The 16,970-nt window shown below is 42.1% G+C and overlaps 1 protein-coding gene across 1 annotated transcript in view; it reads left to right on the top strand.

The window, feature by feature from the left end:
- Positions 1-16,970, top strand: part of LOC128713623 (uncharacterized) — a 48,894-nt gene that overhangs the window by 4,440 nt on the left and 27,484 nt on the right. Inside the window, exon 2 of the mRNA XM_053808485.1 lies at positions 5,639-7,805. Coding sequence (XP_053664460.1) covers positions 5,639-7,805 — 2,167 coding nt within the window. The remainder of the gene's footprint in view (positions 1-5,638; positions 7,806-16,970) is intronic.

Raw genomic sequence — 16,970 nt, forward strand, 5'->3', positions numbered from 1 at the left:
CTGAAGGGTGGGAAATTTAAGATCCCAAAATGGTTTGCTGGCGAAACATTTGCCACCGGTGTGAGATGAATTTCCACTGTAACCATAAACTTCACGAGGAGAAACGTAATTTTGTCTGCGTTGTAAAAAAGGAAGAGTAATCACTCGCATCCTAACATGTTTCCGTGTCGTATTACGGTGAAAAGTGCATCCTGGGTGGTAAGGATGGTAAGCCGTAAATTTTGAAAAGAAGTACTCAGGAAAACCGAACTATAGTTATAGGTAGTGCGCTTAAGTAGGATCTTTATGTGGTTGCTGACTGGCAATAAATTGACTGGCAAATTAGCAAGCAAAAGTTACTTATTTTGTAATGAAAGGAAATGCACTTTTTCTTATATTTTACCATCAGGGAAAATGTTTCACTTTCTTTACAGCGTTGCGTACTGGAGATGTTTGCCGCTTTGTACAGGTTGTTTGTGGAAAATGATGAAAAACTCCCCATTCCCGAAACTAATCGTTGATGAGAGATAATTTTCATTTTTCTGCATACTCCATCGAGGCGTGTCAGTGCTAATTTACAGTGACTACAAAAGTACGGATTGGCAATAAACCTAGATATTGGTTGTTGAGAATCGCCAGTGCCCGCAGAGGTGTTGCGATCGGCAGGCAATCACACAAACTACACACCAAATGGTTAATCGTTGTAGATCGCTAGCCGAGCCTCGGCTCGAGTGTAAACATACACAAAATGCGGACAGATGATTTCACTCTCTTCGAGCCGAACAACGAAGCAGAAAGAAAAAATAGTCATTAATTCATTCAGAGAACTGCCCCGGACCGTGCCCGTATCAGATGTAGCACAATCGATCAATGCAAGATCGGATCGTAATGTGCAATGAGGAATCTAATGATATTTTCACTCCGCTCACCCAAACGATGCCATGCGCTGACCTACTCCGAGTTGTGGTACTAACAAAAAAAATAAGTCGAATACGAAGGTAACCGGTATGCTCGTTAGCTGCTCGCTGTGCTCGCTGCATTGTGCGATGTGTGAAGAAGGAATCTTCACCTGCTCGCCGGACCTGATCAGCTGTTGCAAGGGCCGATACAAACGAGGGATGACCTAGAAACATTTGTTCCAGGATGCTGGTTCGTGTCCGGGTTGTGAGAGTTGGCAAGTTTGTTTTCAATGCTAGAAGTAAGTGTTTCTTTATCTTTAAACTTCCGGTAGGAGTTCGATAGTTTTTTTTTTCCTTTCCGTGAATTGAAAAAGGTGAAAGTGTACGTTAATTTCCGGAGGAGAATCGAAGTTTAATTCCATGTGAACCGTGAATTGACCAATTGGTGTTGAGCCTGTCCTTTAATTTAGTTAGGAATAAAGTTTGACGATTAGAAAGGCCAAGCAGTAAAAAAAGAATAATAAATCAAAAACAATGGAAATTTTAAATAAGCAAAGAAATCTAAAAAAGAGAAAAAGAAAAACGTATTAAATATGTAGTCACAACAAACCTCTACTGTAACCATGTTTGAATATTTGAATCTCCAAAGATGCAATGTTATTTGTTTAACCTCTGTACATCCATGAAGGTTTTACATGGATTAAATGGACTTTCAAAGATACATTACATTCAAAGATACATACTTATGAATTACAAATTAGCATAGTAGCTAGAAACAGTAAATGTTTGTTTAATTGGATCATACACTTGCAAGAGAGCAGTTGTTGATAAATTTTAGATCAATATGAGGTATCGTCATGTATCTTGAGATTAATCCAAAGAATCATAATTCTTTCACAATTCAAACAATAATTCTTTCAAATTTTATACAAAACACTCTTCTCAAAAGTTTCCTGGATCATAACACTAAAGTTTATTACTAACAGACTTAAGGTGACAAATGAAAAATCTACATTTCGTAACATCTTATACATTTTAAATTACGCTTTTCCATGATAGTTTCCAAAGGTCATACAGTTTACAGGTTTTCCCAATATATAATCTATGTTTCCCTTCGTTGAATCATTCGTTCTACGTCTACGACCGAATGGAACTGCTGTTCCTGATTTACTTTCCAGGTTTACTTTCCATTTTCGTCTGGTCTACTATTGGTGGGTGTTTTTTTTTTCACTGTTCTCCTCCTGCTGCTGAAAATCCAGTCCCCGGTGGTGTGACGAAGCTGATCATCACCGGTTTTGCGGTGTTTGCACTGGACCGGTTGGGCCTTTTTCCGTTGTGGTCGTTCCGCTGCTGCACTTTTCGTTTCAACTTGTTCCACTCTCAAGCCAATGGCCGATTTATGTGTTTGTACCGTTCAATTGAATGGGAAATGGAATTCGGAAAAAAATAGCTGGAAAAACTTACAGGGGAATGCGAAGCAGACCGCAAAGGGGCTTAAAAAAGTTTAGGTTAAGGTCAAGAAAACTTAAAGACTAAAAGGAATGTTAAGTAGTTTGTTTGAGTTATTTTTAACAGAATAATAGAAAATGAGTTATTGAGACAGTTATATGAATCAAATTCTCTGCAGTTGATTTTATTACTAATTGAAACTACTTGTACAATATAGATTACAAACTAAAAATATTACGTATGGCTACTACTTACGCAAATATTTAACGAATCTGCTACTGGTGCTGCATTTTAGCGTTCAATACAAAATTTCTCCTACGTACAATTTGCAATCTGGAAGAAAATAGACTAATGCATCTCAAATTGCATTCCGGAACGGGCAAGACCGGTTCGAAACTGCACAGATGCAGTGAGAGTGAAAATCGTACTAACGGGAAGCCTTGCCCCCGGGGCGCCTACACGAACCAACCACACGTTCTCACTTTCTTTACGTTTGTTGGCTTCGAGCAACGTTCACCAGTGTGTTGTTTTTCCATTTCCACCCGTCGCCATCAGTAGCGCGGTTTGCTTTCGTTTGTGGTCAAATCAGTCATCAGTAGCCCGTGCAGAATTCAGTCACTGCCGTTGTTCCGTTCCGTGAGACCCCATTGCTGTGAAAAACAAAAATCTAGATCACTTACCCGTCAAAGCGTCAGGGTGGGGTGGGTTCGAAAGATCTTAGACATTGTGAGTGCGTGTTCAAGCGAGCAGAACAGAGCAAGACCGGATCCAGGTTATCATCCGGTAGTTTCTAGGAATTTGTTCCTGTTTGTTGTGTGTAGTTGAAATGGTTTCGAAGCATCAGATTGTGGTGTAGTTTTACTTCCTTTACATGCGCTGATAGTGTCAGCCAGAGCAAAAACCGGTGGTAAGTTCAAACAAGGCGGTTGCTTATTGGCTTTTGATATCACCGTCAATCGGCTGAGTGTGTGCATCGTTGGCGATGTGTATTGTGCTGTATCTTTCGTTTACTGTTGAGATATGCTACCACAGGGATAGTTTACGAAAGAATTTACCGCGAGGAAGCAATGCTCATGAAAGAGTCGGCTAAACATGATACGTCTACACTATTGCTTTTTTCGTTGTGCTGAAATTGCATTTAGAACTTGCAGCATATGCTGATGGAATAGAAGCGTGGTAGTGATAGGAGTTAGGTAAGTGAAGGTGGCAAACTTGTGAAAGTACAACGTGGTGGTGAAAGAAACACCACAAGTCATGTGCTGTCCCTTCGATACTGTGAAACAATGTACCTACATGTTGTTGGATAGGTGTGAAAGGTTAAATTCGAAGTTTTTGTCTTCATCGTACCTGTTAGGATTTTCTTTTTCGTTAGTGAAGGTATAGTATAGGTTAGGTTAAATGGCAAGAAAGCCTTGACCTAAAAAAAAATGTAAAAAAAAACATTATTTTTTCTTTGTCAGATAAAAAGGTGATGTAATTAAAAAGGTATCTTTTACCACTATTTTTGTGCATTAATGTCAGTGTTGCTGATTTTATAACACCGGATCATCAAACTAGGTTTTGATGCTGCTTCGTCCAATTCCGATTTTCAATTTGGGTTCCAATGTTTTAAAATATATGCTCCACCAACAATAAGTGCAAAGATTTAGTGTATAAAAAAATTAGCCCCAAACAGTTGACGCACAAACATTCTATATTAACTGACCGTTTCTGTTTGGTCACATGCAATTCGCATTATCCAAAATGGGAAGTCCCAACACTCGTCGAATGACAAACCGGTCGAACATCTGCACCTATAAGGTAGCTCGAATAGAAAATTCTCTCTCTTTTGACAAATTCTACAGACCTAACCTCACCAAAATACAAGTTCCTAAGAGACTGAGAATCGTCATCGTTATACCACCACGCTTCAATTGTGTTGCCAAATTAAATATACAGTCATCATCCATGCTGATGATTACTCCGTAGTCATGGCTATGCTGAATAAAATAATCTTATGTGGATGATGCATACGGTCTGGAACGAACTGCATTAAAGTTCATGTCATCATGTTGTCCACTCATATTCCGAACGCCGTATAGTGTAATAAAAATAATAGATCGAGTTCTCTTTCTATTGCAATGCACATTTTGTCCGATGGTCATTGTGAAACAACATTTCGGTTCAACATTGCTTAGCGGCAGTTATAGAACAAGCTGTACGTCCATTCTCCCAGAGCTGCATCTGTCAGCAGAGTCAATGACATTCGTGGTAGTTATTTTTATTGGCCTTGTATTGGCCGCCCCTTCGTTTCGTGACATCCAACCCCGTTCGGCTGCTTTCTTCACCATGTACAGCGCTAAACATCAGATTGCGCAATGCTGCACTGGTTTGGGGCGGCCTAAGATAGTGTCTAAAAAATGCAAATTTAGCAACTGTGTATCACAAGGTGATACCAGCGGTGGAATGGTTTGGTAGGTCCGTTCTGTGAGGTCATCTAAACAGATATACTTTTGCACCACGATCGATTACTACGATGGCTTTCACCTTCTCTAGTGGGATACTTTTTTTTGCTACTTTATTCAAACATTGACAGTAACTAACTGGTAAATGGGCATGCAGTAGCGGACGGTAACCAGACACTCATTCGCCACTCCTGTATTGCATTCGAATCATTTACGACTTGTTCGATAGTGAGCGGCTAATCTGCATTGCTCTGCATATGCGCAAGGGTTCATTGACTAGTCGGTAGGCTTCTCCAGGACGACCGGTACGAAATGGTGTCACTGCAGCCGATGATGAATACAGCTACAAAAGGTGTACTGCTCGCAGGAAAGGGAAATCTCATAGTTAAACCGGTGCCCGGTTTTACTAGTTTAACGCTACGTAAGCATAGCTGATGAACTTGCTGATTCATTATTAATCTAATGAGTTAGATTCTCTCCATCGTTTGGGGTTCATTATGATCATAATGCTACAAGAAAGAAAAATTTTGAATTGATTTGATTTTACGCAATATGTCTTTTATGTCGCGATTGAAGTAGGTTTCTTGAATAGACATTATAGATCTAAATTCGGAAGATTGTTCCAAGGAAACTAGTATGCCACTGCCTATTTATGTACACCACGTGAATATTGCATTCTGGGTAAAGAATCGTTTGATCATATTTTGCATATCCATTTACTATCGGACGAAGGACGTCCTTCCCTTCTAGCAATTAAAAAAATTCCTATAAAAAAGCTCTTTTACCCTATTATTATTATCCTAAGTTCAGAATTCAAGAACTTTATTATATATATATTTATTTATTTATTTTGTCTATCCTTCACAGTGCTAATGCAAAATCATTTGCTGAGGACGAAGTGATCAAGAAGAGCGATCCTGCTAGCAAAGTTGGACACCCGCGACATACGCGCAAAGAGGACAAAAAGACTAAACCGGACGATGCGGTCCCGGTGGCACCTCGGACGACTGATTTCCATGGCAACAAAGGACAACCGGACGGTGAGCGGGGACGGTTGGCAACGCATCCGCGCACCAGTATTGTGCACCGCGAACCAATGGACGAGGTCGTCGTTGGGAAGCCACCGAGCCGTGAACGCGTGAACTCTACCTCACACTACTCGACCGAGAAGAGTGGCTCGTCGGGTTACTACAGCACCAACCTCTACTCGACCGGTGGCTCCTCGGTGGATGAACACATCTACTGTGAACCGATCGATCGTTGTCCACGCACCCAGCGCCTTGAAGACGACAGGGACCTAAAACGTTCGAGCACGGTTAAGTCTGCAAATCAGACGGTGAGTGAGCCAGTGAAGTCTGGTGCAAGCTGTGATAAGAAGCGGGGTGGGAATGATCAGGAGCTATCGGAATTGCAGCGCAATATACGGGGATTGGAGCAATACTACTACCCATCGTCGTTGGCGTCTCCGGCTGTTCCCGTGCAGATAAGTGTGATGCGAGCGTCTGTCGCTCAGCAACCATTGCATGCATCTTCCTCTATTGGTGTAGATAGTAGTGGAGGTGGCGGAGAAAATTGCATCGTAGGTTGTGAAGTTCCGGACCGGTCTGAAGAACAGCAGGAACAGCAACAGTTGTCCGTCATTATGGAGGGCACTGATGGACAGATCCCGCGACCAATTTGGCCACTCGATACGGACGACTCGCTGATGGATATCAATCTGGAATCATTCCGGATGGCGAACCATAGCAGTCAAAATCTGATTGGATTTGAGAGCCCCACGTTATCCTCGGTCTCCGAGAGTGAGATGTATGCGATGCGCGATCAGGCAACGGATGGCGCAACAGAGGGCACTAGTCGGAAGAAGTCTCAGTACGAAGAGTATCTCGAGTTCCATAATACGCGCAACATCCTAGAACAGATACGGGGCAAATTGAACACGTTGCTGGAACAGCGAACGGAGCAGCAACAACAGGATCAAGCAGCTCCAAGGATACCGAGTTCCGGTAATCCGTTCGTTAAGGATCCAGGACCGAGCGAAACGGAGCTGGAAAAGAACATTGCCATCTTGAAGGCGGATCTGGACGGGTACTTGCGGACGATGAACCAGAAGAACGAGAACGAAATCCGCCGGTTCTGCAAGGGAATGAGCCGGGAGCCGAAGGTGGTTGCTGTCCAGAATGCGGTTGAGCAACGCAATCGGTCTCGTTCCGGGTCGATTCTAAGTCTGGAGCACGATTACGAGTTGCTGGAGCGAACCGTACCGTATCCAACGTCCTGTGGTTCGGAATCACTGTTACCGTACTATCAAGTGCTACCACCGGACATATGCGAGGGACGTCCGCCGGCAGCATTACCAGCCGCAGCACTGGTGCTCAACCGACGCAGCCCACCGAATCCGTTTGCCCAGGAAGTGCGCCAACAGGGTCAACCAGGATCAATCGGTGGTTTACATTCACTTTGTTGTCAGCAGCGTTACCTGAACAGTGATGAAATTCGGGTCTGCAATCGGTACGGGGGCTGCGAGCGAACGGATCCTAATGTGGCCATCGATATGCCGGACAGTGACGACGGTGAGGCTGGAAAGACGTTCGTCACGTCAACTAGTCGCGGTGGTGGTGCTCGTAGTGTTGAATGTCGAAGTGTCAGTATTGGTATGCCGGAAGATGATACGGTGGAGGGTGATAGGGTGAAGCGTGGGTCACGTGTGAAGCTGAAAACCGACCCACCGGATGGGTGCTCGGCGAAGGGTGAGTGTGTGAGTGATAGTGGGAGCGGGGGGCCACACATGGCGCACTGTGATTTTAACCAGCTGCAGCGCAACATCACGCTCGAGCGCATCATCCTGATGGAGAGCCTCGGCAAGTCGCGTAACGGCCAGTTCGGTGATAAGGAGAAGATGCTGCTCGAATGGCACCAGAACAAACCGAGCTGCTGGGAGCTGTACTACGGTGCCAATCGGGAGGAGCACCCACCACATCAGACGCTGATCCGGAAGATGAAGCTCGGCCGCAAGAGCACGGTGTGCATTTCTTACGTGAGTACTATGCTTGTTTTACTGCCAAGGGGATTGATTGGGGAACATTACATCACGGGTTGTTAAGTTTGAAATGTGTTTTAACGACACTACATGGAATGTTAGACATAGGTTTCGGTGTTGCCTTCGAGCAGGCACATCACCGGAGGTTTTGGTCTATTATTATTATTATAGGATCAATAAGGGGTCTGTAATGTGGTGATGACGAATAGATCACCATCGCACTTGCTGTACCTCAATTTAAGCATGTATGGTTCCTATGTTCCCTCACTTCTGGGCAGGATGGTACGTTGTCATTTTTATGATATCATTGTTAATATTAAACAGCCTGTAGTTTTGCAGCAAGCAGAACTTCTGATGAGCAGAATCACGACAACCTTTTCAGCTTATTTTCATTAAAGTAAAAGATAATACGGCAAGAAGCCGTCATAGTCATGATAAATAAAAATAAAAATACAGTATTTTATTTATTTGTCCACATATCAGGCTATTTCCAAGCTGTGTCTCGCAATGCTTTAGTGCGGCATTTTTGCGGCAACCAAAAATAGCTCTGACCCTCGCAAGATCGATGCGTTCATATTAAAAAGCTTTACAAAATTTAAAACCCACCTCGCCCGGGCATCATCCAAGTTCATTGCCAAAGTGCTGTTGCTGGTGGCGCTGGCGATTTTGATTGCGTATCATTCAACCCCGAAAATGGCTTGCCTGTTTGTGTGTGTCTGTAGCCAGTGGGACGTCAGCCATATTTCACACAAGTCAGCTTTTGTGGCACCATCATCTGGAAAGCTGCACCTTCCACCATGGGAACGTTCGTGATGGCGCATGATGTGACAACTATTTCGGAGTTACGTTTCCTCACACGATGCGAAAGAATCTCATGGACACACGATCGAGTGACATTGGATGGTTTTCTTTGAACGCGATTTTTAATACACTAAAACACACTTAAAATATCTCAAGGACGCTGGTTCATATTTTGAACAAATTTGTGGTACAACGTTTTGCAATGGAAATTTGCAATGTTAATAACCGTTGCTGTTTACGATCGAACATTTGCATATGAATCAATGTGATAATTTGATGTTGATAAGATGTAAATTTCAGCAAATGTCACGTTTCAATTCAACACCGTACCAACTGGTGGCAATAGATTTGTTCTTATTTTTCGATTGCGCAATGCTTCCATTGGCGGCGGCGCTAAAGTAAATAAGATATTTGACTTGTCATTACCGTGTTTAACATTGACGGAAGTCAGCGGAATGAAATTGATTCGCGGGGGTGCAATGTTTTATCATCGGCATCAAATCAAAACTACCGTCCAGCTGGCAGCTTCTTTGATCGAAATTGCGATTCAATGTGGTGTTTGTAAAACGCTTGAGAAATTTGTTCAGGCGACATTTTTGCTTCCAATTCGTTCGTCAAACATTGACCATTTGCAAACCGAACGAATGGTATTCTGCTGGCCGTTACTTCCGTGTAAACAAAACGGACACAGCCACCATCAGAAAACACACGGCAGGGAAGAGATGATTGTTGCAAACATTCGATTTTGCTGTTGGTTGCCACGACAACCACTGGTCCCGTGCTGTTTTGGACCGTTCCCAATGTGTGGTGTGTAATGGAAAAATGACTAATTTTCGGTGGCTTAGTTTTTCGAGGTTTGAATACGGTTGGCTCACGCGTGGAGGTGCGTTTACTTGTTTGCTTGTGTCGAACAAACGATAACGGTTGCCCGGCACGCGGACGATGGAATGTAAATATCGATATTGCTCATTTTCATACCAACAGACGCACCGAACGATTGGGCTTGTCTCTTGCGTTTGTGTAGTGATGTGCAATAACACTTGGATGTCCAAGATCCAAGGCTTGGATGGTCCGCAATGTGACATTGGGATACGGATGGAGCTGAGCGTGGTATTCGATCAGTATTGGACAAGGGAAATTGTATGGCAGCTCTCTTTTTTCATCCTTTTAGTTATTGCCGATCGCCAAACGTTCGAGAGGAAATGATGCTTAAATTTCATTCAAATCTTAAATCTTGAAATATCACCAAAAAACCTAATTGAGTTTGATTACATAACATAAATGATTATTCCAAAATATATGAAAATTGACATCAACTTGGAAGCTTCTTAAAATTCATTTGAGTTCTTGGTTAAATGATGAATTTAATTCATTCCCAGATCCGACTTCTTACGACAACTATTTACAACATTCGTATTCGACAACAACTTCGACAACAAACAATCAAATACTTTGAAATAATTGTGTTTAGTTTAGAACATAATGTTTGATAATTAATCCCACTTATAACTTATCTTGATTGCGAAACGTTTCCTACATTTCCCATAATAATAAAATAAAATTCTCAATTCTCAATGAAGTTCTCTTTATTCTTTAAACCTTTAAGCCTCTGCTTGTATTAATTGCCGTTGGTACTTTTCTCCTGTAAAGCTTCCTTGCTTTTCTAGAAGCAATTCATTTAATTTAGTACAACATAAATTAATAATAAAAAAGGTCTCGTAGCAATCACATAAAATAAATCAATAAAACATTAAAGATCTGTCTGCACGACGGTAAGCGTACCACCCTAAACAACCCTGATTGAAATCACCACTGTAAAAGCAAATGCTTTCCCGCCGGCGACCATGTAATTGGTTAACCGGTGCTTCACATTTCGCGGAATATTCAACACCCCGTGCAAATCCTTGGCAAGTTAAAATCCTGATTTAGGAGCAAATCGTTCCCCATCGTTTACATTGGCTTCTCCATAACCGTCAGATAATTCTTCCGAAAGGATCACCTTCAAAAGGATCCCATCCCCGCTTTAACAGTGCATTCACTAGGAAGGCTTCCATAAATCATGGTTTCGGTACAAAACTGTCCACACCTGCGTGTAATGGAACTGTGGTCCAGATGGGGAGTTCTACCCTTACCTGACCATCTTGCAAGCGGGTGTAAATGTTCTCCCACGCGAGTAGAGTGGATTTTCAAAATTTACGACCACAAGTTTTGCATCACGTGGTATCGTCAATACCGGATTTCCGGAAGTGTGGTTGCTTCCGCCTAAATAGAAGGCTAGGATGAGAGGAGTGAAAAGTGTTTTGTTTCTATCTTTAGCCTCCAATCGTCTTTTACTGTAGTCAACACCGCATCTGTCTTCAAGCATCTCGTGCACGGGTAGAAGATAATGGAATGTTTCGCTTTTCCCTTGATTGATCCTGAAGAATAGTTAGTAGGTGGTAAGGTGAATATTCTTCCATTTGAAGAAAATTTCAGAGTGGATAAATTTGGAGCATCGAAATTCCTTCTGCCAGTCTGCGAAAGGCGGGTTGTTACATCTCCGGCGGTTGTTGTCGGTTAGTTGCTGATGATGGATTTATAATAAGACCGGGTTTTGTGGCGCTCTAGTATGCTGATACGCGTTCGGGGCTTTTCCACCGAACTACCTTTTTCGTTTTGGTGTCATAATGGGACCGACGAAGAGATTAGTGGTCGGAGCGGGAAGCCATGTCGGAAGTTCCGAATATCACCTGAGGGTGCACTCGTTTTGAGATGATTAGATAAAATCGATACGCGTTCCGGCGTTGACGAAGAACGACCTGCGACATTAGCAAAGAAAGAGAAAGATAGAAATAGAGAGGGAGAGAGAGATAGAGAGAAGGAGGGACGGGATGTGTGCGTTAGCATTTCTCGGTGGAATTTTCACGCGAAACTAAATGAGCGTCGGGATAGAGTGCGAACTCTAGCTGCTCGGTGAAAAGTAATCAGGATTTACTTTGGCATGACTGATTAATCGTCGTGGAGATTGACTCGAAGAGCGTGCCGTTCTGTGGTTGGTATAATGATGTTAAAAGATAGGCTCCCGTGTGTTTTGTTAAGATTTGAGCGGGCTGCTTGCGAGCGAGTACGAGACGGCTGTGCGATCACGTTATTTATCTTTAAAAAAGGCAACCAACTCCGTAAATATTCGCTTTAACGGATCGTCTCATTTGTGTTTGCGTTGAATTTATTTCCTTATAAATAGCTTAATACATATGGGACCATAATAGGATCGTTTGCGAAAAGCGATTATTAAAATGAGTTACCACAATGAGCGGAATCTGTTAAACCTACTACTATATTACGGCTTTTGGAACAAAAAGGCCAATGGAAGAGTGCCAATACTTAGAGCACACTTTAAAGACCGTAAGGTCATAATCAATTAGGGTTACGGTGTCGGATGGGGATTATTATGAGCACCGTTGGGCTAAAATGCCAATTCGTACTCGATTTTATGTGTCGCTTTTGTGTGGACCTTTAGTGTACGAGTTGGTCTTTGGTTCACTAAATGTCATCTACCGAATGGTGATTGAGCCGTTTGGAGGTAAATTGTTGTGTGCTAAAGCATGTACAAAAACTTTTGTTTAAAGAGTACGTAATATGTACTTATGAGCTTTATAATGGTTTTATTGGGCACAATAATCCAATGGGAATAACGTTGAGGACACTTTTGAGAAAAAAGTTGAATTTCATCCATTTTTTGATTGAATAATTCGTGAAAAGGAATACTGTGAAGTGTTTCAGACACGTAATATATTTTCCGATTTCCGTTGAAATCAGTTTGAAACGTCGATGTAATCCTTTATGGGACTGATTTTTCTTTGTTTTGGTCGTTATTCATTTATTAATCCAATTAGTGTGCGCCAGAAAATTTCATTGGAACAGCAGCTATTGGTGGAGATCAAAGAGTTCATAGAAGTGTTTTTTCTTTGAATTCATAGCATTAATTTATGTTTATTTATTTCAATTTATTCCATTTCTTAACTATATTTAATTCAAATAATGATTCATTGTCTTTCTCATCATGAAAATTGATTTCAAAAATGTGTTACAAATTCATTTCACGGAACCAAATGGGAATGGGATTTTTGTATTGCATGATTGTTCCGTTTGTGTTATACGGCTTTTGGTAAAATAATAATTTCCATTTTGTGATCCCACCACAAATTGATCGGAGTACTTAGAATATAAGCGGTATCGTTATCATTCCACATATGCGATTGAACCGTATTTCTTCATCTAGCTTTCTACCATCTCGAATAGCCTTCTCCGAGTTCATCGTTCGCTCAGTTCGTAAACTCTCGATATAATCCTTACCATAAGCACGTAAACCCGTACAACGGGCAGCATCTCTCCTAGTCCATTAAGCTGATTAAGCTGAAACAACGAAACAACAAGTGCTATTTTAATTGCAACAGAGGCCTCGGGTAGTCGCTTGCCGGTTGTTGAAACCGTGTGCCGAGGGTTGCGGCGGCAGTGTGCGAAGGAAAGTAAGAAAGGCGTGCATATGCTGACCCACTCTGGGGCCGGCAGCTGGATCGTGATCGAGCTCCACTACCCGCCACAATTTCGGTGAACGATTGACCTGTGCCAAAAAACTCATTTCCAAGGTCTGCCGTGCGTAATTCCAAGGCGTCCGTCTAGGCGGCAGGATAAACGGGGTAAGCACTTGGGTGAAATATTTTCAATCAAACAACCCCTCCCGAACCGCCCACTTGTTGATGACGCCCGTTTCTTTTTGTATTGCCGCGGCAGGTGGCGTGGGGTGTGGAAGGGAAGGTGGGGCTGGGAGGGTTAATTTCGGGGGTTCGGCAGCACATGTTCATGCGCGCATAAGTTGTGTTTTCGATTGCAAAAAAAAACAGCCGGCATGTGCGCGATCGCATTCCAACAGTCATCCATGCTTATGCGGCAGTAAAATGTGTAAATAATGCATTGGTACATTTGCGCTACTCTGTGAAGTTATGCGATGAACCCACAATTATGAGCTATCGATTGAAAGGATGCAGGTGGCTTGAGAGATTGGACGAGTGAATAAAAAATGTTTTCAAACAATAGTTAACAAATTGATAGTGTAGTTTGGTATGCATTATTTGATTGTTCTACTTTAGAAAAGTTTTAGTTACTAGATTTTTTTTACTACGATTTAGGTACAAAAATATTGTTTAATTTTTTCACAGAACCACTTTAAAAGCTGTTTCTCTATTCTTGAATTGATTTGAAAATAAATGAAAAATAAATTGAATTTATATATTAATAAATTCAATACATTTTCTGAATTTCTGACCTATTTTAAGCTGATTTATTGTATTATTAGTTAGGATTAGCAGCTTTACAATGAATTGTACATTGGATTGGCCATTTATCAATTATCTATTTAATTTTAAGTTTTTTATTACCTTTCATATGTAGCCAAAAATTTAAATCTTTTATCTCAACCTTTGACTCTTTTATCAACATTAATGATGAGCGTTCGATTCAACTAAAATAATTATTTATTATTCTGGAATAGGCGTGGAATGTGTATCAATAGAACTAATCATGTTGTTTTTTTCTAATTATTAAATAAAATAAAAAATAAATAAAATAAAATAAATAATTTCATCTACATGATATGCTAATATTCACGCAAAACTAATGTCTCGCCCAAGTTCAGAGCGTAGCTGAACAATCACCCAAAAATAAGCGTTTCAATCGCGATCTCAGTGCCTGGAGGCGCAATCATGCCTGTTGTGCGTTTAGTGTTCGAAACCTTGTCAAATTATCATTACTCACCATTTGCTTTCGGGCCACCACGTAGCGTTGTAAACATTCCGAATTTAGTAGCTTGCGCACGTACAGTAAGGGGGAGGAATGCATCGCTCACGCGTATGTTAAAACCGTGCTTGTAACGAGTTTTCGGCCGACACTTACGGAATGCAGGTACGAGCCACCTGGGAACCAAAAACCCCGAGCGAAGTTGTTGGTGGCCGGTCGAAGTGCTTAACGATTTATAGCGTCCTTTTTGGGGTTGGTATGCGCGGGATGGTCCGCCGAAAGTATCCAGCCCGGGAGTTGGCAGTAAATAGCTTTGGCGTGAAGCTGGCTAGGAAAATGTAGGTCCATCGGTGGTGCTTCATTCAAGTGGTAGGTCTTCGCGTGCCCTGTCTTTCTCTCTCTTTCTTTCTACATCTAGCCTCACTCGACACTCGAATGAAGCATAATTATGTTGGCGCTTCTTCAGACTGGCACACCGGCACACCAGTTACGACGGGGATGCTGGATGGAAAGGTTGAATGAATGTGGGTTTAAATCATCTGTTTGGTTAGCTTCAACGGTTTCCATTGATGTTGTGGTTGGTGTTATGTACGGCACAACCGAACGAAATAGATTAAGAGACATTTTCTTCACCTCATACGGTGCAAAAGAAAATCTCCTTCTGCTTATGGTTTATGGGTTCGTAAGCCACCTTAAGAAGCGTTTATGGCTCTTCCGAGCAGCTTATTTGCTATCGTTAAATCGTTTACAGCAATCAACGAAACCCTCTTTATTGGTTCTTTTTTTTCACTTCAAGCTGGCATGACAATGCTTGAAAAATCATCTTTGCTAATCGCTGCAATTTAAAACATATTCGATGCGGTTGTTGAGTTTTTTTTTTACGAATTTGTTGAATAAAAAATCCATTTTGGTTGTATACCGAACAGTGCTTTTGTTGCAATAATTATGTTTGACAATTTAATACATTATTGCTTCAATTCAATTGAAATTCCTATCGACACACTATGCGGATAAACAAATTGTGGTATAAAAGCGCGGAGACACGCTGGTACATCACGTTAAATCTCTACATGCTGTAGAAAATCCTGTCAGCGCGGCTATACCGTGCGGTGATACCAATTAGTGGATACCGATGCGGTACACCACGAAATTGAACTTCAACCCATAAACCCTTACATCACGGTGCGACAACATCCCAGCTAGTTCACACGTCGCCATGCATCGCTGAGTACATCCACCGATCATTGCAGCGAGCTTAGGTGTGGATGGGTCAGTGTTTCTCTTTCATCCAGTTCATAGTATCCTGAAGCTGACCTTCCTGGAAGGTATTGCACACATATTGGTGCACTTTAAACATAGTTTGTTGTCATTTTGATCGACGCTATCTTATGCGGGGTAGTTTGACTGTTAGCTAAACGAGTAAGGCTAACGAAGGAAAGAAAAAAACCCATGTTTCAAGATATTATGCAATATATTTTTAATTTTAATCTTAATAATAACAAAACACAAATATTTTTCGAAATCATCGTCATTATCACACAGTCGCACCTAGTCGATTTGGAGGCTATTGTTCCGATAAGCATGGTTGAAGATTGATCATCAGTACAGCCATATTATTAATGTACAATTATTAGTATGACATCATTGAAGGTCGTTCCACGCGAACCATTTCTAACGTGCTTGCGTGTGCACTCCGATTAGTGCTGAAGTAATGTTGGTTCGATTTTACGCTTACATGATTGGGTCGCTTCTCCAATAAGCGTACTCTGCATTGGGAATCAAATGACATGATCAACGCCATGGTCATTTTTAACCCATCGTAAGCTCTTGGGTGGGAGAACTATCGTCACGCCGTCATAACGTCACGTTGTACATTACAAAGCAAACTTTAAAGAAAGGTGTCCAGCGTGTGCCCTGAAACGCTCCCTACCGCTACGGCACGGGGTGAAGAAATACAATAAATAGAAATATGCCGACTCTCTTCTCCCGTGGTGTCATGCATACGATCAAACGCAGAAATACCTGTGCGCGTCCCATGCCCTGTACCGGACGTGTGAAGCGTGTGCCGTACGAGAAAATGGCCAAGGAAAAACGGCACAAGTGCCACCAGCGAAAGAGGCAAACGAAAGAGCAAAACGTACTTGCGGCAAAGAAAAGATGCACATCATCAGTAATAATAAACGAATGGCGCTGATGATGTTTTATTAATTCGGTCAAAGTCAAATAAACACACGTCTCACCGGAGAGGTCTCAGCGCGCGGTTTTGCCGCAGCACGTGGTGGTGTTTTTTTCTGTATGTTTGTTCCGTAGCTTCACGACAAACGACGACCGTTTGGCGCCGTGTAGCAAAGTGGCCGATGGCCACCTGTTCACCTGCGGGCGGGAAAGTGTGTGTGTGTGTGCGGTGTGGAAATTGCATGTGCGGAAAATGGGCACACAACTTCGGTCGATTTGTCATCGGACTGGTACGGTGGAGGGTTGGCCAGTGTGCTTGAATGGAGCGTTCTCTTCGGGCTTTGTTGCGTTGAGGTAGGTCGGTATGCTATTAGTGATGCGGCGCGCACGATGATGATGTGGTTAGGTGTT

The sequence above is a fragment of the Anopheles marshallii genome, chromosome 3, assembly GCF_943734725.1.
Source record: "Anopheles marshallii chromosome 3, idAnoMarsDA_429_01, whole genome shotgun sequence".
Lineage (NCBI taxonomy): Eukaryota > Metazoa > Arthropoda > Insecta > Diptera > Culicidae > Anopheles > Anopheles marshallii.